The sequence below is a fragment of the Oryzias latipes genome, chromosome 24 (genome assembly GCF_053564925.1).
Source record: "Oryzias latipes strain Hd-rR chromosome 24, Olatipes_Hd-rR_3.1".
Classification (NCBI taxonomy): Eukaryota; Metazoa; Chordata; class Actinopteri; order Beloniformes; family Adrianichthyidae; genus Oryzias; species Oryzias latipes.
The window spans coordinates 16113641-16136995 of NC_136260.1; the positions used below are offsets into that span (position 1 = coordinate 16113641).

General features: G+C 39.7%; 1 protein-coding gene across 6 annotated transcripts in view; it reads left to right on the forward strand.

The window, feature by feature from the left end:
* utrn (utrophin) overlaps nt 1–23355 on the forward strand; it is a 143423-nt gene that overhangs the window by 41760 nt on the left and 78308 nt on the right. For all 6 annotated transcript variants that reach the window (XM_023953087.2, XM_023953086.2, XM_023953091.2 and 3 more), the window contains one exon: nt 14–203. In XM_023953087.2, the coding sequence (XP_023808855.1) occupies nt 14–203 (190 nt within the window). The remainder of the gene's footprint in view (nt 1–13; nt 204–23355) is intronic.

Here is a 23355-nt window from a genome sequence, read left to right on the forward strand (position 1 = left end):
TGTCCATTTTCAGGGCGAGCGAGCGTCACAATGAGCTCGACAGCCAGTTGAAAGAAGTGCAGGTCTCTCTGAAGGACGTGGAGTCCTCCCTCCGATGGCTTCAGGAGGCGGAGACTACGGTGAACGTCCTGGCTGACGCCTCTCGTAAGGAGGACGTGTCTCAGGACTCCACCCACACGAAGCAGCTGAGGCGAGAGCTGGAGGTAAGGCGGGAAGCGGACAGACAAGTGCATGCACAGGTGCAAGCCCGTTATCTGAGTGTCGCCCTTCATTACTGCATCGCTCAGCAGCTGAACCGCGGTTCGTGCGCCGGTGCGTGTGTAGAGTCCTGTGGCTAAAGCATAGGGCAATGAAAGGGCAATCTGAGGACATGCAAAGGCTTTTGACACTAAACTTAATTACTTTTTCAATCTTTTTTTGTCTGTTTGTTTACTCATTTTATTTATCCAGGCGTCACCATGTGGGATTATTTAACACATCGACACAAGATTTGTCCAAATATTTAGCTAATTCTTTGACATTTTAATTGAAAGTAAGTCCATAAATAGCTTAAATATTAATTTATTTTTGCTGCTCTTAGGAAATATTTTTTTCTGTTGATCTAAAACTCTTATCCAGCATTCTAGATAGTTTAGGACTGTTTAAAGATGTAATATCAGCTGATGTGTCTTTTAAAAGGGTGTTTACACCACTCTTCTAGAACTAGACATGTTTACCACTTACACAGACAAGATGCAGGAGTTCTTTTAAATAATCAGATAGAATGGACTGACTTCTTAACTATTTGTTTGTTGTTTGTAAAGTTTAAAAAATGTGCTGCACTCATAAGATCTGACTAAATTCTCCGAATAGTTTCACTAGCTCATCATTTGTGGTGCTGTTGCACAAACAAGCTCTTTCCAGTACAAGAAACAAACCCACTAATTCTCTAACTTGCAAATATTAATAACTCTTTTTTTCCCACTAATAATGCAACATCTTCCAGCTTTTTTGGGGTTCGTACTCGGTTTTACGGTTTTAAATCACATCACGATTCACTTACAAGTGAAGGGAGACCTTTCAAGACCAGAGTTTTATTTTTCTATAAAATATTACCTGAATCAGAGATGAGATTACAATTTCTGGTTCAAACAAAGTTTCAATTCATATTAAGCAAACAGAATATGATTGTGTTTTTTCAGCTAACCTGCTTTTTTCAATGCTAAAATTAATGAAAAGTTATTTTTTGGGCACAGATTAGAAAAAAAAAACACCTTGATATTGTATGGTATGGTGGCTTGTAAATGACATTTCATCAGGTTTATTCAAGAGCCTATATGCATGACAAAGGCTGCTGGCAGCACCTGACTTTCAAAGAAAATAAAGGGCGTGAAATGAAAGATGTTGCAAGGCTTCTATCAGGTAGTTTACTAATGGAAACCTTAATATATGCAACTGGATTTCTACTTTTTCTAAAATAATAAAGCTGCTTGCATAAACTCCTACAAACAGTAAAAACACACTGTCATTGTCATGGAATCAACAATGTATTGTGTTCATATTCTCTGGAAATTTCACCCCATACTTTGCCTTAAAAACCAAGATTTCTATCTCAAGAAGAAAATACAAGGTCTTTGATATGTTTACCAGAAAAAACCTGAACAGAAGTCTCAGACACTCTTATTCTGCATGAAGCAGCAGTCAATACTCTGAGTGGAGGATGCCTTCGCTGGTTAAAGACCCACTCTGAGAAAAAACATTTGATTGCAGGGTTTTAACATGTTCCGGGGGCATTCTTCTAATAATGGAGGAAATTTCAACTTGAGTAAGAGTGTATTTGTGACGTAGAAATACGCAGGCCACAAGCTCCCTACTCACACCTCAGCCACGGGAAGGGGAAGGGGGGCGGGGTTGCTGTTTACCAACAGTCCTGCCCACCACTTGGAGGCAAATGTCTAATCAAATTTGACCTAGTAAACAGGTAGTAGTCACCTGTAGTAGACAGGTTTTAATATTTTTGCTAAAAACAACATAATCACAAGTAATATAGACCATTGGGAATGCTTTAAAATGGATCGCAAGATGATTCAGGTGGTCTTTAAACATGATTGAAACTCTGTAGTGAGATCATTTCCATCATTTTGTGCTGCAGGTGCACAATCACAAATGTAAGCTGTCACTATGGAACTTTTTTGCTTCTCTTCATTTGTGTCCATAACTCAGAATCCAAGGACTTGAAGCAGAGAACAGCGTTAGTGTCTGTGCTCATTCTATTATTACGTTTGATTTGTCAAAAACAGAAATACAGGGAAAAACCAGTTAGTTTTTTCCTTCTTTAGATAAAAGTTTAAAAAACAAAACCCACTCACACTTATTTATCATTTTTGTAATCTTTGATACTTTTTGTAGAAATTATTTAAATTTAACTCATTACAAATATTTGATACTTTTTTGTCGTGTTTGGATCTTTTTTTTTTTACATTTTCTTTTTAATGCTCTGTTTTTTCCCCTTTCAACCAGGTTTGTTGATTAATTTAACACCCTTTTTGAACTTGAATTACCTTGATGAACCACTAGGGGCTGGCTTTAATGTAAAAAAGCCAAACCATAAAATTTTTTCTTTTTTTTTTCTTTATTTGTATAATGTCATCCCCCTTTCAAGAATCGTGAGTGATTGTACAGTGAGGTTCCTTTATACATGATTTCTACTTATACTTTTACCTCTGTCTTATGATCCAGTAATGCTTTTTTTTAAAAGATTTTTTCGAAAATTCTGTAAGAGTTTTAGACTCTGAGTTTGTTTCTCGATTCAAACACATTATAAGAGTTTTACGTGTGTTTAGATCATGGAGCTGCAGCAGCTTTAGCCAGTAAATAAATGGAGGTAATCCTCGGAGGAGAGTGAAACGCGTTCTGATTGTTGTGCATCTCATTTGTTCTTCTTGCGCATTGATGGATTCTCTGCATGTGCTGTTGTTTGTCTCCCCTCACACTGTGCGTGCTGTCTTTCTCTGTCTCCCTCTGTGTTTCCTTCACTCCGTCCTACTCCTCAAAGCTGAAGCAGTAAAAAGTGAGCAGCGCGCGGAGACGCTTGTCCAGTTCAACTCTTCTTTCTCTCCTCCAAGCATCCCCGGCTCCTCTCTATTTCATTTCGACTTCCTCTTCGTCCTCATCTGACTCTAAAGGGGGGGCCGTCACTAATGATTTGTGTTTCTCATTTGGGCAGCACGTGTGAATGTCCGCGTGGAGGAGAAAGTGAGTCTCGTCTTGTTGGCTTTGCCTGAATTGTGTGTTTTGTGTGTGAGAGATGTGTCAGTGACTGATTATAAAGAGAGAGGAGGAAGCGAGCTCTGGCTCAGAGTGTGGAGCGTTTGTGACATAGCGTAGAGGCTGAGTGAGCTCGTGAATGGCTTTTTCCTCTTTTTCTCCATGTGTGCATGAGTGTGTGTGCGTCACGTCAGCTTGGCTGGGGTCTGGTCGGTTGGCTAGGGGGAGGGAGAGGGAGAACAATGTGAGCGGCGTAGGGCAGTGCTAGCATGCGGACCAGGAACAGGCTGCTGCAGACTTGTAGCAGTCGTAAGATGATGGCCATGGTCCGGACCTCCCTCCAGAAAGTGGTGGTCTTCTTACACAGGCTGCAGAGGATGGCCATCTCATCGCCGCGCTACCAGAAACTCTGCAAGGTATGTGGAGAGCCAACTGGGGAACAGAGTTTCTGTTGGCTTGTTGTTTTTTTTTAATTTAAGGTCAGACTTTGTTTACAATTCAAACTCTTCAAAACCGACATGAAGTCTGGTAATGTAAAGCTTTTTTCATTTAAAGTTGAATTTTAAGCTTTTATTTTTATAATTTAGATTTTTTTGTAACTTTAAGAAAGGACTGATTAAGTTTTTCTGTAAAGATACCAACAAGTATTCTATTCTTATTTATTGTTTCTTCTCTATTTTTGATACTTTCCCTCTGGAGTCTGGTGGTTGTCATGGCATTCTGTTGATGCAAATGTTGTTCTACCGAATTGTTTCTCTTTTAAGCCTTGTAGATTGTTTTTGTGCAAAGCGGGGTGTTTGAGAGCTTTGCAGCGAGTTTGAAAGTGACTCATCAGAGTTGTCATGCAGTTGGAGGTGTTTTGGTGTTAACTGTACTTTTGCTTGTTTTAATGAAGAGGGTCATTCCACCTCATTCACTGAACTCTGAAATTTCCACCGTAGTGGATGAAATGGATATACAGTATACACTCACTGGCCATTTCATTAGGGAACACCTGTCCAAGTGCTCATTAACGCAAATTTCTGATCGGCCAATCACATGGCAGCAACTTAATGCATTTAGGAATGTAGACATGGTCAAGACGATCTACTGCAGTATAAACTGAGCATCAGAAAAGAGAAGAAAGGGGATTGAAGTGACTTTGAACGTGGCATGGTTGTTGGTGCTAGAAGGGCTGGTCTGAGTATTTCAGAAACTGCTGATCTACTGGGATTTTCACCCACAGCCATCTCTACGGTTTACAGAGAAGTGTCCAAAAGAGAGAAACTATCCAATTCTGTGGGGGAGGAGAATGGCCAGACTGGTTTGAGCTGATAGACAACAATAACTCAAATAACCACTGGTTACAACCGAGGTCTGCAGAAGAGCATTTCTGAACGCACAACACGTCCAAACTTGAGGCAGACGGGCTAGAGCAGAAGAAGACCATACTGGGTGCCACTCCTATCAGTTAAGATCGAGAAACTGAGGCTGCAATTCACACAGGCTCACCTAAACTGGACAATAGAAGATTGGAAAAACATTGTCTGTGTCACGAACTGGTGGTGGAGGACCCAAATGCAGGAGACCAAGCTTGATGACAGGAACTAAAACATTTAATTAGCAAACTGAAACATGACAAAACTATGAGGGGGAAAAAACCTGTGACAAAACAGAGCAGATGACCTGACAAGGAAGAACAGAAACCAAGACACTTAAATAGGCTGAGGGCAATTAACTGAACTGAAGACAGCTGTGGATCATGAACCTGAAGGTGTGACTGACAAGGAAACCAAAAACATGACAAAGAAAACCAAACCACTGAATCCTTACAGTACCCCTCCCGAAAAGGGCAGATTCCAGATGCCCAAAAACCCCTAGGAGGAGGGGACCTGGAGGAACAGAAAATGAAAAAACAAGTCCAGAACAGTTTGGGTTCCTGCAGCCAGACGGAAGTGAGGGGCATCAGAACCCCTTCTGTGAATAGGCATGAAGTGTAGAAAGTCCCAATTACTCTCCCCAGGGACAGGAACCATGAAGGGGAGCAGCACTGGTGACCCTCTTGTGGACCAGGTGACACAGCCAAGGGGGAATGGTGACCATCCTCCGGGACAGGGGACATGAAGTGTGGGCCCGGCGACCCTCCTCAGGAACAGACATGAAGAGGAGCGGCCCCGGTGACCCTCCACAGGAAACTTGATGCTTGAAGGATGGTCCCGGCAATCCCCCTCAGGAACAGATAGGCTTGATGTGGAAGGGCATGGCATGAACAATGCTGCAGGAACTCATCTGGCAAGGCATGGAATGGGCATGATGGAAAACTCCCCTGCTGGGACCAAGCTGGTCAGGTCATTCTGTCACGAACTGGTGGTGGAGGACCCAAATGCAGGAGACCAAGCTTGATGACAGGAACTAAAACATTTAATTAGCAAACTGAAACATGACAAAACTATGAGGGGGAAAAAACCTGTGACAAAACAGAGCAGATGACCTGACAAGGAAGAACAGAAACCAAGACACTTAAATAGGCTGAGGGCAATTAACTGAACTGAAGACAGCTGTGGATCATGAACCTGAAGGTGTGACTGACAAGGAAACCAAAAACATGACAAAGAAAACCAAACTACTGAATCCTTACAGTCTGGTCTTAGAAGTCTCCATTTCTGCTGGAACATTCGGATGTTAAGGTCAAAATTTGGCGTCAACAACATGAAAGCATAGATTTATCTTGCCTTGTATCAACGGTTCAGGCTGGTGGTGGTGGTGTAATGGTGTGGGGGATATTTTCTTGGCACACTTTGGACCCCTTAGTACCAACTGAGCATAGTTACAATGTCACAGCCTACCTGAGTACTGTTGCTGACAATGTCCATCCCTTTATGACCACAGTGTACCATCTTCTGATGGTTACTTCCAGCAGGATAAGGCACTATGTCAATCCCCACCAAAAGATCACCCTTAGGATGCGGTGGAATGGGAAATTCACATCATGGATGTGCAGCCAACAAATCTGCAGCAACTGTGTGATGCTGTCATGTCAATATGGACCAAACTCTGAGGAATGTTTCCAGTACCTTGTTGAATCTATGCCACCATGGAATAAGGCAGTTCTGAAAGCAAAAGGGGGTCCAACCCTCTACTAGCTAGGTGTTCTTAATAAAGCGACTGTTGGGTGTAATTGAATTTTTAACAACAGCCAATTAGCTGTTTTGTTGTGGGAAGAAACTGTCCTTTAAGAGATTTGAGAGAAAACAACTGTGTTTGCAGGTATTTTTAAATTGTGCTTTCCCGCTTCATATCATTGCCTCCTTTATTCTGTTTTCAAACAGCTGTTGAGATTTATGCAGAGAAATTATAAACAAAAGACAGGAAATGGCTTATTTCATCAGAAAAGAATCCAGCTTCACTCAGGCATCAACAAATCAGCATAATCCAAAATCTCTTTTGTGTTCCACCCTTATCTTTGACTTTTCTCACATTTTTATTTTAGCTGGCAATATCTTTTGTGTTTTCTGCACCTCTTTGAGTGATTAAAGTTCTGACTAATGTTTGGGGTGTTGTAAGGTCAAGATAAAATGAATTTTGACATCTCAATTTTCCATTTTGCCATTCATCTTTTTGTAAATAGGCTAACTTTTGAGAAATAATTGTCCCAAAGCTTTCTCCAAACAATAAACTGTAAGTACACACTGAAGTTGCCTCTCTGGCGTCATTCAGCATTGTTAGGCTTACCTGGATTCTGTCCCTGCTGGTTGGTGGTATCAGTCATTTTCCAGCCAATTATCGTCCGCTGGGTTTCATCAGCCGCTCTGGCTTGGTTTGGAATCACTCTGGGGGCATCCATAATACAGGCTGCTCCTCCCTGCGGCGTCCTCGCCGCCAGTCGGACCTGAACAGGAACTTCTTGATGATGGATTAGTGTGTGTTCATCATCTCAGGTTCAGCTAATCTTCTGTTTTGTGATGGGGTTTGTACTGAAGCGCTGAGCAGCCCTGGTGGCTTTCTCTCTGTTTGCATGGAATTACCAGCTGAGAATTGGCTGAAAGGCTCATGTCTCCCCAGAGGACTGTCCTCATACTCTCATTACCGTGGCACCAGCTCTGTCTTTTGTGGGAGTCTGTTCCCAAGTAAAGCCCATCTCAAAGACCACTCTAATGTAGTGATAATGTGCAGCCATGCTTTGTCTCTCCTGCTGTTACTGTGGCGAAAGTTATGGCCTTTGGGCTCTGCACTCTATCTACTTCTGCTTCTGGCTCACTGCAATGCCAAGACAGGTGACTCAGGTACGGGCATGGAGCCCAGCTGTCTGACCTACCCATCCTTGACCCCCATGCGGGTCCTCAGGGTTCTTGGCGAGGGATTGCATTACCAGTGAGAGCCTCAGGTGCTCTCGGCTCACACTCAACTTGCTGATATTTCTTTTCACGCTTCCTTAGACGCTTTTAGTTTGCAGGCATACTCTCACCAGCTTCTCCCCCACCTGTGTGGCTTTCACACAGTTTCCGCGTAATGGAGTTGAATTGTGAGGAGCAGACTCGTAAATGACGGACATTTCACGTCCTAATGAGGGCACGGGTAGCGAGCAGGGACAATGAAAGAAAATGGGAATATTTCTCCCAATCAACATTCATAAAAATCACAGCTGATGGACCTTTTACTGGCGGACAGATGATGTCAAATGGCTCTTAGATCTCCTTTAACACCCAGAGTTGAGCTGTTCTTCTGTTCCCCAGGGCTGTCATCGCAGGTAGACTGCTCAGTTATTATCATATAAGTGAAACTGAACAGAACATTTTGTCTTTCATAGATCATTTAAATAATCTTGATTATCTGCAGTTATTGGGAGTTATTGGGAGTGCTTTATCCTTCTTCCTTAACCTTTTTATTTTTTCACATTGCATAATTTTTTACATTGCATCATAGCAGATGTTTCTGTTGTAGTTGATTTTAAACCGTGAATATATATCGTGCAACATGCCATGATTTATGTTTATATATCAGAGCTCAGTAACCTGTGGCTCCAGAGCCACATGTGGCTTTTCCATTGTGGCTCTTTGGTCAAAGGAAAAATAAAATGTTTTTAATGTTAAATCTTTAAGGTATTTTCGGACTAAAAGGCGCATCAAGAAAAAATAAAACGTCAAAGTTTTATTAAGTCATTTACAAAGAGTGGATTCACAGTACGTGTCACTCCTGTGGGCACCTGACTACACTACCCATAATGCTCCAACAAGCAGCACGGCTTTGTAGGTTACCGAAACAAAAACACTCAGATCACAGATATTTGAGTGCCGTGCACCACAAAAAAATCAGCACTGCTAGAATATGTACCCAAGGTGCACCAGACTATAAAATGGACTTTCTATTTAAAAACAAAAACAAAATGTATACAGATTTTAGGTTATGATCTGAAGAATACAGCAAGGGTCATTTTGTTTTGTTTTGAAAGGAAGTCATGCAAACGATTTCATTTAAAAAAAGGCTATTTTATCTTTTTGTTTTATTTATGCCATATACGTCATTCATATTTTCCATAATGGTAACATAAATACCAATCTTATTTTTCTAAAGACCTGCTGGCTCTTTCAGTGTTGAAGCTTGCAGAACTCAGGTGCATATGATGCCATGAACCTTTGAAATGAAGTTATTGACTGCAGGTTAAGAAAGGTATATAGCATTATTATTGTTGTTTATTTATTTCTCCACTTTTTCACATCTGGAGAGTGCAAACGCACTGCACTGCAAACGTTCGAAAACAGCCTTAAAAATAGATGTGTTATATGAAATGAGAGTGTTTGATGTCTAAGCAGACGGATTTGCTGAAGTGTCTGGAGGTAAAGGCTCTTTGTGCCCATCAGAGATACTGAGTACCGCCTGCTCTGAAGGACTTCTCACTTTCCAGACAGCAGTCTTGGTCAGAGCTCTCTAATTCACTCGACATCTTGATGTATGGCTGGCTCTGACCTCCTCACCGGAATCGCACAGAGAAGATGCATTAGACCCCTCAGATCTCCCAGGGTCACAGAATGAAATTTAAATAGAAAATAGTCGGCACAGGTCAAGGTTTGCGTTCCAATTTCTTTCCTCTCCTGTGTGTCACGGCCACCCTTTCTTTAGGTCCTGATGGATTTGTTGTGCAGAAAGCAGACGGGTCACACTGACCTGGAAGTATCGAGAGGTTGGTGATAGTCATTTGTTGTTGCCAATTAATTTGCCAGACGTGTCATGGAGCGATCAAGGAGGAGGCAGCCAAACCAAGGCAAACAACACAAAAGAGCAGTCATTTTTCCTCTGCTGCTCCATCCTAACTGACAGTCGGTCTACGGAGACGAGGTCTTAGCTGCCTATACTCCCCTTTCCTTCTCTGGCAGTATCTATGGTGAGCACACAGTCACAGTGCTGATGCACAGTTCTCTTCCCCCCAGCCCCCCCCCCCCCCCCCCCCCTTTTTGTATGCAAGTGTCTGAACCTCTGTGGCATTGACAAGCATCGCATTGTTATGTTGGGAGATGATTACGAGCTGTAATCCTCACACAGGCACACTCGAGTACTTGGTCGACCTCTCTGAGTTGAAAACATCAGGGTGGAATTAACCCACATTGGTATGCAAAAGATTTTTACTTTGAATAATCCTACCCCTTGATGGGTCCCCCCCCATTGCTTTTTTTTCTAATTTTCTTTTCGATTTACCTGCATCAGGATGCGCTGCTTCTTTCTTCGTTAGTGATCCACCTCTGGACATTTTCCCCCTCCTGTCAAGGGTAATTAAGTCTAAAGAAAAAGGACGTGGGACATTTGCTGGAAGAGACATCTGCATCTGCTACACCTCACTGATTACATTTTATTTTCCCTCGAACTCTGGGCTCCAAATAAATTTGTACTTTTTGTGAAACAAATATGGTTCATTTTCAATGATTTATCGTTTTAACTTCTTTTATTTACCTGTGAGGAACATGGTTTTTTGGCTTCTGAATTTTCTTTTTTCAGCAGAAACATATGTGGTTTGGAATTTGCATTTGTATTTGGAAATTGCTTATTTCAAGCAATCCATTTTTCTTTTGGACTGTGTTTAAATTTGACTAAATCTGGTTCTTAAATTCTCTTTTTAATCTCTATTGAAATTGGATGAATTTCACTTTTCTTAAAGTTTATCTCAATTCAGAATTTAAATCCATCACAATCTTCGCTAGACAACATTAAAAACTGCTCAATTGCATCTTTTTTGTTTCTAATCCCCCTGAAGAAACTAATTTAAGAGATAATACGTCTCCTAATGTTGTGAAGTCTTTGCAGTCATTACTTCTTTGGCAAGAGACCTCACTTTCCAAATACACCATTAAAGTCCCCCTCCAATGTAGACAAATTGCTATTTAGAACTTTTAGGAATGGGTCTTGGTACTGTTAAATGTTTGCATCACCAAAATTTATTTAAATCCTTCTTGGATAACAAAAAAATTATGAATAAAGTAAAAAAAAAAAAAGTCCTGAGAGCATCATTTTAACCCTTTAACACAGAGGATGTTGCCGGCGACACCTAAATAACACAATTTGACAAACCATAAGTCTGACCCTTTACGTGATCAGTGTTAATCAGCTGATGGGATTTTATATGGCTTTTCCCCAACATACAAAACAATACTAACTTAAAGTGTTGCATAACAGCACAAAGCTGCTTTTTTCTGCGGAAGAATCAGCTGTAATTATTTTAAATACGTAAATGGTTGAAGAGTTATGCTAGTCCCTGTAAACGCTGAAGGTAAAACTCTAGTGTTAGAAGGGCTTACCCTTTTAATGTGACTAGACCGGAAAAATAAAACTTTAACTTACAGACACCAAAATTAAAACGTATAATGTGCATTTCAAGACAAATGAAAAAGTCTATCGTTGTCATGACCTCTGACCTTCACGGTGGAAACCATTTAGTGTAAAAGTGAGAACCTTCATGCAAGAGATTGATTTTGAGCTCAGATAGTTCAAGCTAACCCAAACAGATATTGTTTTATACGTTGTTGAAACCAAAATCAAGATGTTGACACAGAGTATGTATTAAACTGTAACACTCGGACACTACATGTACTATGACCATGTGGGCACGGCTAACCAAAACGGTGTTATAAAGTACATTTGACTTTACAAAGTGGCAAAAAAATTTATACAGATATTCCCAATTATCACACATGGAAAATAAAGTATATTTGATATGTAGTATCAGTTTAACAATGTTGTTCATGGCGAGTTAAAGGCCACAACCCTACAGAAATTCAGGTTTTTGTGAGTTTTACAAAGGGGTTGTGGTAGTAAATGGGCCATTCAGTTGCTTACAGCTTCAAATTTTTTAGTTGTAGTGAAATAAATAGTGATTTGATATTTGTTACCCTAGCCTTGAAAGGGAAACTGACTCGCACGTCACAAGAAAGCATGTTGGTTCAAGAAGCAAAAAAAGAAAATCAATCGGTGCTGCTAAAATATTAATCGCCTGCGGTCCCCCAGCGATGCAGCGTCTTATCGGGCACATTGGATGGTCAACATTCATCAATATACGTAAAGTCACATTGAATATAATTTGCTTGGAAGAGCTTCAGGTCTGCTTGTGTCAGCTCAGCCCTATAAGGAAAATCTTCACTTAATCGATTGAGTCTGAGCGAAATTTCTGTTTACATGTTGGATGAAGAGGTGAGAGACGGAGCAACAAAAAAAAGAAGAGCATCTGGAAATGGATTTTGCTGTAAAATCACAGGGAGATTAAAGATAAAAATGCTATATATAGTCTGTAATCCACAAGCAGATTGGAATCAAACATTGCAAGAGAAAACAGATTTAAATCCTGCCAAAATAAAAAGAAATGTTGTTATTTAGGTTGGGCTGTTTCATACGTTTTGTAAAAAAATAGGAAGCTGCACAGTTTTAACCCTAAAATATAAAAAAAAAATTAAAGGAAAAAAACTGAGCTGTTTGGTCAAAACTCTTCAAAGCAAACATTTAATGTATGGGATACAAGCTTTTGATGAAGCTAAAAACCCACATTAAATATTTAATGTGCTTTTCACGCAGCATGGCTTAAATATTAGGTTGGAATGAAGTTAACGGAAGGAGTGGACATGACAGGAGATGATCGGCAGTGAAAAAGTCAGCTTCCACTGGCACCTGCACATGTTGGACCACAAACTTCAAAGGAAATTCACAGCAAGACGAGGCGACATGGAATCAAATTAGATTCTGTGCTGTGCTGTGAGTGTGGGTGTTCATCGGTTCAGTGCATTTCATACTTGTCACACAAATGTCTGAGAAGAGGGACAGTTTCCCTCCTGGCCCCAGCTGAGCTGGAAGCATGGAGGCTGACTCAAAAAGACGAAACAAGCAGAAAGTAATCTGACAGCAATGGAAGCGGCTGGCAGGTACATGTGTTTTAATGAACCGATGCAAACGAGAAAAGATGCTTTGAAACATGGTGGGAATATGGGAGGTTACAAGAACAAAAAGGGTGTTGGGATGGGAGAAAATGGAGCAGATGGCCAGAGACAACACGGACTTGGAGGTCAAAAAAAGAAGCGGTCGATTGAAGTACGAAATTCCCTTATTTTGTTTCCTTTTGACCCGGGTCACTGCAGACAGAATTGCACACATGGACACACACAGCCAAGAATCACCCCATGTTCTCCTTTTCATCCCCAGATCTATCAGGGGAAGGTGAAAAATGCTCATCGCCTCAGTGCTTGAGTAACTTCATTTTTACTTATCTCCCACTGTGGCTGATAGGGAAATATCAGCAACCCTAGTACCCATCTATCCCGTTTGTCTTGTTGAATATCTTTCCTTTTATGTCCCCGTCCCCTCCTCTATGTTTGTAAAAATGCATGTGTGCCAGTTCGTGCCTGCTAAATATCATTGGGATTAGTGCTAGGGGCTTAATGAAAAAGCAATTACCTTTGGTCGCTGTGGGCGACGCTTGGCAGAGGGGTGGTTCTACTAATCTGGAGAACGTCGTGGGACCCTCAGCGGAAAACACACACAAGAACGGGGCAATTGTCTGCAAAGTTAAAGGACGATCATGGCAATTGTTAATTAGGGAATAGGAGAAAGTGCCTCTGTGATCATATTTATACTGTTAAGCAGGCAAAGGATATTCCTTACAACTAACCCAAATCTCTGTGCCCACCTCATCTTTCGAAACAGTTTTTCCTGTTTTTTCTTCTTCAAGACAGTAAGTAGGTTAGTAAAGTTATTAACTGAAATTCCACCAATTAAATTATGTGCTACTTTGCACAAAGGAGACTTTGCGTCTGCTGTTCTTTAGCAATTATTCCATTTATTCAGAAATGTTGTGTTGTCATTTAAAAAACTAAAGTTTCCCTCATAAATTTTTGGTGTCAAAATACTTCAGTGGTTTAAGATTGAGTTGATCTGTACCCCTTGGTAAGGATTATTGATAATCCTATGGGGTTTCTTGTCTTGGATGAACTTTTTATTGCCGGCAGTTGCACATGACTAAACAGACTCTGACTCCCCCCTCCTATTCTGAGATCTCCTGTTGTAATTGCCCTTCCCACGCTGCATCCCTGCATCTATTTATAGCTCATTTTTGGCTGCGCTGTGCCGGACGATGTTAAAGAAGCTAAACATCCGATGGGATCCTTCTGACTCCACTTTCCTGCCTCTGACCTTCTCCAGTCTGTATCAGTCTCCCTCGCGATAGTTGCACGTGTCATGACTCGGGAGCCAAATGTCCTCTCTGATGAGGAGATGGATATCTTTCTCACAGTGTGCGTCAAAACAAACAAAAAAACAACAACAACACACTGATTGAACCAATTAAAACTTGCACTGATTTCCTCTTTTTTTTCCTTCTTTGAGATGTAACTGACATTGAGACAAGTGTCGAGGCATACAGCCTCAGCTACTTCATGAGTTTACTCTTTGTTTTGCTCATTGTTTCCCAGTAAGAGCATCGCCCCTCTTATCTGTTTGTCTGTAAGAGACACGGCTGCTCTGGAGTTTAGCAGCAGTCAAAGCCTCTGGCAGTCGTACTACATCGCATCCTCTTGGAACTGCCAAGACGCCGATTGTAATGTTGACAGCGTGTAGAACATAGTGTCTGAAGATAGGCGTAAGCACATCTCTGACAGTGTAACATGTGTAGGTTTGCTCTCACAACTCGGTAAGTTCGTGCTTCGGGAATCCGGTTGATAATTTGCCTCTCTTGCGTCTTTGTGTAGCCACATCTCTGTGGGCATTTTCTTCATTGAAGTACTGCCATTTATCCACCGGCTCTATGTTGTCGCATCTCACTGATCCCAGCGGGTTTTTTCGTTTTTTATTTTTTATTCCATTTCAAGTCTTTTCATTTCATTTTTTCATTTATTCATTTCTAGAGCACCTTCCACCACCAGCCAAGGAAGCCCAAAGTGTTGCACACAAGGAAAGCAGAATACACTATATAATCTTTTCTCCTCCTTGAGCTCTGATGTTTTACTAAAACACACTTCTCCTCCGAAATAAATTTATTTTATTAGCAGCTATCTTTTTTATGACAAAAACACAGAACACGTCGCCTTTTTGTTGAGTTTGTCAAGCTTACTTGTGAAGATTAACACGGGATTAATTTCTGGAAATTGGAAAAAAATGATTGAATTCATTCATATAATAAAAAAAATCGAGCAATATTTTAAAAAATGCCCCATCATTCATCCAAAAAGTGACTAATATGAATTTACCTGCTCACCGCCCTAAACACAATTGTTTAGAGCTTTGCAGCCTTTTCTTTTTAGACAGCAGCAACAGTTCACCAGCTGCAGATTCAATTGTGTAACATCTAAAAGATGTGACTTCTTTAAGTTGACTGAATTAGGAGACAGAGAAATCACACAGATCATCCAAAATCTGCACTCCAGTACCAAAGTCACTCTGATTAATGCTACTTGACATGTATTGACATGAGGATGACATCACTGAAAAGGTGCGTGCTGCTTTCAGTAGTGGTTAGCTTGATCTGTGGCTTCTGGTTGCTATGACAATGTCATTGGCAGACCGTGGTATGAAAAGGGACGAGTGAGCAGATTGGGAGGGGGAAAAAAAGAAAAATAATAAAGAATGAATAAATGCCACCCCATTCTGCCCCTAACGGTGGCTGGGAATGTACATTGGTTGTTAAGTGACAGCCTGGTAACTGGCAGGGACAGGCATCTTAAAGGCTTCATAAGAGGGAGGAAAAGGCACAAAGCAGCTCAGGGATTGAGTTCTCACTATAGCTTCCTGGCATGATGTTACCTGTTTTAGCTCCCCCCCCCTGAGGTACATGCCGTCCTGCTTTATGAATATATTGTTTACTTACGTCACTTTTATGGTTCATAGGATATTTAGGTCTGTTTTTAACTGAGCAGCAGATTCCTTAGAGTCAGGGCCCTGAAGTCATGCCTCAAATATACCGACAATAAGACGGTTTTGTTTAATCAAAGGCCAAAACTAATGAAAAAAGCCCACAAAAATAAATCTGAACTTACATAACATTCCGTTTTTATTTTGTTGTTGTGGGGCAGTTCTGTAGTGTTGACCAATGGTTTGAGGGGTTTAGACAAGAAAAAATTGATAAAAAATAATCAAACCAAACTTTCAAAACACTGAGAACATTTAGTGGCATTCAGTCAGTTTTTCATTGCCAGCCCACGTTTCTGATCCAGGCATTTTTAAAAGCCTCAAATATAATGAGTTTGTTTTGCACTAAGACACAAGAATAATTATCTGTTCTCATAAGTTAGTTGTTTTCTATTTCTCTGAGTAATGAGGAGCGTTTTATTAGAATCGAGGCAGCGCGCAGCTGTCAGACCTGTCGGGCTGTTTCTCACTCTTTGATTATCGTAGCAGGCTTCAGTGATCGCCTGTTTCATAACGCAACTGCGCTCGATACTTGAATGGGACTCCTCCTTGAATTTTGATGTCTTCTCAAACTCTGTGGGGCTTTTAGGGCGCCGTATCGCTTCCTCAACGCCATTCTTATCATGCAACAGTGTTGTAAGTTTGATGTGATGTCTCCCAATCTCTCAGAATCTTATTTTCCCAACAGTATGAAAGATATTGGAGCCGTTTGGCGTGCTGCTAAATTGCATCTGGAGGCTATGTGTATAAAGAGTCTGGATTGGAGGGGACAAATAGAGCCTGAAATAGAAGATGGCCTTAGGCTGTGTCTATGGTGTAACTCCATTTTCCACAGGTTTCTATGGGCTTTGCTCTCTTCTGCTCTTCAATGGGAGCACCAGGCAATCACAGAGGATAGGGCCTGTTGGCTGCTGTCAACTTCTAACAGTTTTCTTTACAGTTTCCCTGTCAGTGACGGAAACGCTGTGGTAAAAAAGCCTTAATGCCTGGCCCCTGTTTGTACAGCTGCACCCAGCCAGGCTGGGGTCTTTAAACTGATAGTAAATCAATTGAAGGCTCGAACCCTCTCCATAGAAGTGTCATTCATCAACTAATTGCTCAGCTGGCTTTAATTAACTTAAGCACCACCTGCTGTAATCGGTGGATGAGCAGACACAAAAGCTGCACATTTCAATGCAAAAATAGAACCCTACAAATTAAGTCAAGTATTATTATAGACAGAAAAAAACCCTTTGCAGCAGTGGTGAATACTTTTCTCTCCTAGAATTCTTATTTTACATCATTCTAGTCACTTTTTGATTGTTTTTGGCTTCAAAAGTGGTCAAAACGCCTATATTTTTGCTATTTTAAAAAAATTTATTTTGACTTTAGATCATTCTTGTTGGTATACTGAAACTGGTTTCCTTCAGTTCTCTGTCGTCGGATGCAGAACTCTTTAATAAGATTATTTCCTTGGTTTAAGGAAAAAAGGTTTCAAAGAGAAGCTTTTAAAAGCACTTCGTTTCTGTCTTTATGGCCGTGCGGTTTCCTCAGCTTTACCAAGTGCCTCATTAATGCTCCCGTGACATTTAGAGAAGGTAGTTTTTGTTTCAAAAGTTAACTGCATTCAGAACTTCCTTTATTTCTGCAACAGGAGCCTTCATTGGGTTTGAATCACATGTTTTAACATTTTAAATGTTTGATGGATTTGTCCTTTTAGGAGCTGGGAAATTTCTTTCGGTTTTGTAGGCATCAAGGGTAAAAAAGAATGAATTAGTTGCATAAAGACAAAATATACATACATTTTTTCAATATTCTAGTTTTTGCTTTATTGAATACATTTTATTGGCAGATAACTTTTGCTGGACAGCCAATATCAAGGGATAAAACTTCTTTTTTGTTTTGTAACCTAGCTTGCCCTGTTTAACAACCCTAATAAATAATTTTATTGCATAAAACTTTCTAAAACAAACCAAAAATCCCTTTCGTGTTTTTTTAATTTTAAATTTAAATTTTACTTAACTCTCCTGAGTTTATCATATATCCTCATTCAAGGACTCATCGTCCAACCGTTTCACAGAGGTCCCTGACTCTGACCTCAAAGATTATAGGTGTAATTCCCGTATCGCTGACATTTTTCTCTACTTTTGGCACAGAGTGTCTTGCATTTTTCATAGCAGGTGGGATCAGGTAAAGGTGCTTGTCAGGCTGCTTTGGCCGGCATTTAGTTTTATTGGTGCAGTTTGATGTTATGAGGTGACCTTTAGGGTAATATTACACTGCCTATGTAGAATATGGAGGAAGTACCTGGCAGCAAGGTAATTAACATTTTTTTATTTGTATAATTATGTATCAAAAAGATGATTTTTGGATGTATTTTGTTTCCAAACATACAGTTTTGATAGGTTTTTATATTTTATTTATTTATGTTTAATTTAGGTGAGTCTATTGAAGTCTGCTGTGTGTTTTACTGCTTAAAAGGTTTGGCAAAAGATGCAAAATTTTTATGTAGCTTTGTACCATTTTCCTTGACAATGAAGAAACAACTCTGGGGGTCTGGTGCCTTTTGCTCTTCAGAAATACATTATGTAAAAAAAAAACTAATGAAGAAAGATGATCTTTACTGGGCTTCCCTTAAAGGTTTTAGTCTGTCTCTTTTGAGTCTGAATCAATACAGTTTTCCCTGGATGAAACAGTGCTGACCATTACTCTGAGCCACTGCATTTATTGCATTTGCTCCAGCTGTGAGCCAAGTTTAAGTGTTTTCATTGTGTGAGTGAGCAACAGCTCTCAGTAAAGGTTCTACTTGATAGGGGTTTATGCATTTCTGGCAACGATATTTAGTATTTTTACATATATTGGCAATGATCTTTTTTTCCCCAAAAATAAGTTTAAACCAATAAGAGATCAATTACCAATGGGGTTATTGGGCTCAGATGCAGCCGTGCCTCTATGTCTTCAGCCTTGTTCCACCTGCAGACCCATCTGATTAGTAATGCAAGCCACAGTAAGAACCAATCAAAAGCTAGAGCTGCATCCACACACACAGTTTTAGAGAAAGTCTGAAAGACAAACAAAACTCTCCAAATTTGTAATTATTTTTTCAGTCCTCTTATCAGTGGTCCCCAACCTTTTTAACGCCACTGACTGGTATGACATCACAAAAAGTTTTCACGGACTGGTCTTTATGATGTAGTGGATGATTATCATGGCAAAGCTATGATGAAGGAAAAAAAAAAAAAAAAGAACAGAGACGTGACAAGGCAAACTGAGCTTTTATTTTAACACACATTACAAAGTACATCCCACAGGTGTATCTATCCTCTCCCCTTCCCACACTCATGGTGCAAAAAAGAAGTACTGTCTATTAAATGTAGCATTCTTTTTTTTTAGGCTCCTCTTCTGTCTCCTGGCTGGGCGTTTTCCCCTTGGCAAAGAAACCTCCCAAAGATGTTTGTTTTTCACTCATTTTGATAGTTCCTGGAAAGATGTAACAGAGAATCGGGCAATTTTTCAAAATAAAACATCTTTCAGATTCCGAAATAAATGAAACGGAAATATTGTGAGGTTTTTATTTTTTCTGTGCGGCCCGGTACCAAATGACCCACAGACCGGCCCGGGGGTTGGGGACTGCTGCTCTATATCTCATAGATGCAAATAAATACCATAGCAAAGCCATACAGATGAGCAGCAGCTCTGCTTGCTTGTAGTACCTACCTCCAGATGTGACAGGGTCACTCAAACAAGGTTGCTGATGATATCGATATGGAAACATTGGTAGAAGCATGGGTGTGTGGTTGAAAGAGAGTCTTAATAATGTTTTATTGCAGTGAAGCACGCCGAGCTTGCAGAATACAGAGTAGGGTTAGGGATCAATTGGATTTTTCATTGCCTTTATACTTCCATTCTAGCAAGTCTGAAATATTAATTGTTAATAATGCTGCACCTTATTTAAAAATGACAGGGTTGCTGCTATCACATGTTAAAATAGAACTTTTAAACATAAAATAAACTACTGGCTTTCATAATGCTGTGATACTTTATTAACTTTTCAAGAAAAGAACACAACACAAACCAGCACAGCAGATATCTAATAGTAAAAGGTGCACACACACTATAGGTTACATTAACATGTTGGGATGTTTTCAGTTACTAAATACTTAGAAAATACAAAATGTGAGCCAAATCTTGAGAAAGGTGATCCAGATTTGCAAATATCTGCTCTAAATGATCATTTTTGGCTTGCTTTGCTACTAAAAATTGATATATTTTATACAAACATATACAGAACAGACCAAAAGTTTGGACACACCTTCCCATTCATTTGAATGAGAGGGTGTGTCCAAACTTTTGGTCTGTACTGTAGGTCAGTCCAGTTATTTCTCTTTAAACTTTCTTTCCTCTGTGAGTTGAGCTATGGCAAAACTGCTCACATGTGCAAAAAGTTTTTTTTTTCTGTAAGTTATGCATGTGATTTTTTGTTGTTGCTTTAATTTCCTTGCAGGATTTTCTGAGGATTGGACTTTCAGTCTAAGCCATTTTTCTAACATTGTTGATAGTTTTTCTTATGTTTCCATAATCTATCCTCACCTTGTCTTTATAAGGATCATGGTGGTTGCTGGAGCTTATCGTTGCTGTCTTTTGGAAAAGGCACCCAGACAAGTTTTCTGTCCATCACAGCTGTCAGGAACAAAGCTGGAAGGGCCGTGCATGTTGAGAAGCCAAAGTCGTATTCTTGTCATAAATCTCTTTCCTGTAAAGCTATTAAGCACTTTTATTTGCTCAGTAATGGCGGACGTTGAGAGACCTGCCACGTATGATTCATCGCCTCTCATTATTCAGTTTTTCCCTTTTGTCTTTGTCATTCTATCTACTTCAGTTAGACATTTCTTACAGCTGAAGCCCTGGTCCTTCAGTGTATCACTAATGTGTCAGTTCTTGCTTGGGTTCTGCTCTTCTGTTCTTGCTCCGATAGGAACACAAAATCTTGAGTCAACGCTGCTCTACATTTTTCCATCTCTTTAAAGCAGCTGCTGAAGGTGCAGGAGGTTAGAGGGAAGTTTAATTGGGTGTCAAAAGGTGAGCATCTGCTGACACCACTCCTAACCAGGAGCACATAACGGATGCAAATCTGACCAGACTATAAATAGATATATAGTTTTGACCCAAATGACTGGGGTCTCCCTGTAAAATTCTCACTGCAAATCATTTCAAGTGATTATTTAATTAACCCTGTAAAGCTCAATGCATCATCATTTTTTTAATTAATATGTTTTTAAAGCCTTTGATGGAACTTACAAAAAGAAATTGCAATATTACAGATGGTAGGAATTTATGATCTGTTGGAAGTTTTTGCTCACAACAATGTTAGTTTAAGATGCAAAATTATTGACATGATTGTTCAGAAAAAAAGCACCTTATTTCCTCTGACTGTCTCAATTGACAATTGAATTAATTATCAACAAATTTAGCATTTTCAATACAGCAAGTAGTCATCTAAAAATGAATAACAATAGATGAGCTATTCTCACCATAAAGTTCTAAAAATCAGCAAAGCTTTTCCCGCCCAAATTGTTTGTGATTTCATGGCCATTTTGAGATATTGAGAGATTATTTTGAGATATGCAGAAAAGAACATCTACTGCCCCTAGTGGAATGATGATGAACTGCAGGGCAAAAAACATAAAGTTCTTTGAGGTGTTTTTTTTTTTTTGAAAGGTTTGAATCATGCTACAGAGATAGATGTCTTAGAACTGCATGTATCAGATATGATACATGCATGGTTTTTCCTCAACCAAAGGCAGGATCTGAGAATAATTAGAAAATATTAGAAGGGAGGATGTGAAAGGGTTTTATCAGGAAACATACTTCATAGAGGAAAATGAACAAACAGTTTATGAATGAGCTGCTAGAGCAAACTATAGTTTGCAGAAAGTGAACCAATGATAATGTTGGTTCCAACACTGCTGTTTCCACAAGAGAGCCAATGTTTTCCTTGTCCTGCAGAACATTTCATCATATTGACATGAAGGTGTTTGGCATGCAAATGATTTATGCATAACTTTGATAATCTCTTCTTCTATCTTGTTACTATTTTCCTCAAGTAATGGATTAACTACTGCATGGATTATGAGGGTTTCTAAGCACATTTCTAATCCCGTTTTTGATTAACTTCTATCTTTCACCTTTTTATTGAAATCTAGAGACATCCTCACCTCTCTGATGTACCTGCCAAATGAATAATTTCCCCTTCAGCTGCAGCTTGGCTCATTCTGGATGCTAAAATATTGCCTATAAGCACAACTAACATGGCGATGATGGCACATTGGTGCAACACAGCTTATTTTTAGCATGTTAGCAAGTTCAAAGCTGTGCTTAATTACCCTCACAGAGCTGCAAAAACCTGCCTGCAGAGTCTTGTTCCATGTCAAGTGCCATTTATTCCCAAGTACCAAACAAACCCAAAAACAAGTCTGTGTCATGTAACGTGCAGCGCTGGCTTCTTGTTACCTCAACTCTTGTTGTTTAGAACAAAGTGTTTTGAAAGTGGAGCTGATTATTCTGTCAAACAATATTAATTGGAATTTCATTCAAATTGAGCGTGAACATGACACTACATGAAGAATAGAAAGGACGCAATTGAAAACAATCAAGAAATACTCTATGTAATGACTTCTTCTCCTAGCTCGTATACTGGAATGAAAAATGTTTTTTTTTGGCTCTTGTAGATTCAATGTTACCTTCAATCAACCTTTAACTTTTGTCATCAGTAGAAAAAGTGTATTGGAAATATTTAAATTAGGCAAATGCTCTCTGCTGTTTCCATGTGGCTTTTTTTTGTTTTGTTTAAACAAATAGCAACTATTGTAACAAATAAAATAAACCCTCATTTTACAATTCCAATTGACTTTCTGTCTATTTTGATATATTTTTTAAGTATTTATGATGAATTTAAACCTCCCAAAGCTGCATAAATGTGAGCATCCACTTCATGGATGTTTCTCAGAGTCAGACTAATGTGTACAAGTGTTTATGAACAAATGCATGTGGTTTTAGTTCCCCGTAATTGGACGAGCCTTTTATCTCTGGCTCTTGGTGCTTTTGAATATGCGATTCCTCAATGAGGCAGATCAAAGGCAGCACTTTACAGATTAAAGTAGAAGACGGTGAAAATGTGCGTGTTAAGATTTCCATCGCTGGAAAAAAAGAGAATCCGAGGGAACATTGTCAGCTTCTTTTTCCTCGAGTTCATCATATTTTATCAGATGGTTTCACTCCTTTTTGAAGCTCAGTCGTTCATAGATGGTTCTGGCAAAATCCAAAGTATGACGATTATTTAGCTTTGTTTTGAGAAACTGCAAACTATTACATGATGATTTCACAGCAGTTGCCTTGTTAGTTTGCAAACTGGGCATTTTTAAAAATCATTTTCATCATTTTACACAAGTTTGTGTTTTTAAATCATACCAAAGAAATAAAAAGATTTCAAGGTATATTTTTCAGAAGTTCAGAACAAGTACAATTTGCATTCAAATAATTCATTCCATCCATCTATTTTTATAACTCGCTGTATCCCTTTTGGGGTCACAGGGCTGCCAGAGCCTAACCTGCCTACTGTTGGGTGAAGGCGGGGCACACCCTCGACAGGCCATCAACACAATCGCACACTCACATCGAGGGACAATCTGTAGTAATAAATCAACCTATGAAGCAAAGCATATCTTTGGACATTGGGAGGAACTCGGAGTGCCTGACGGAAACCCACACATGCACGGGGAAAAC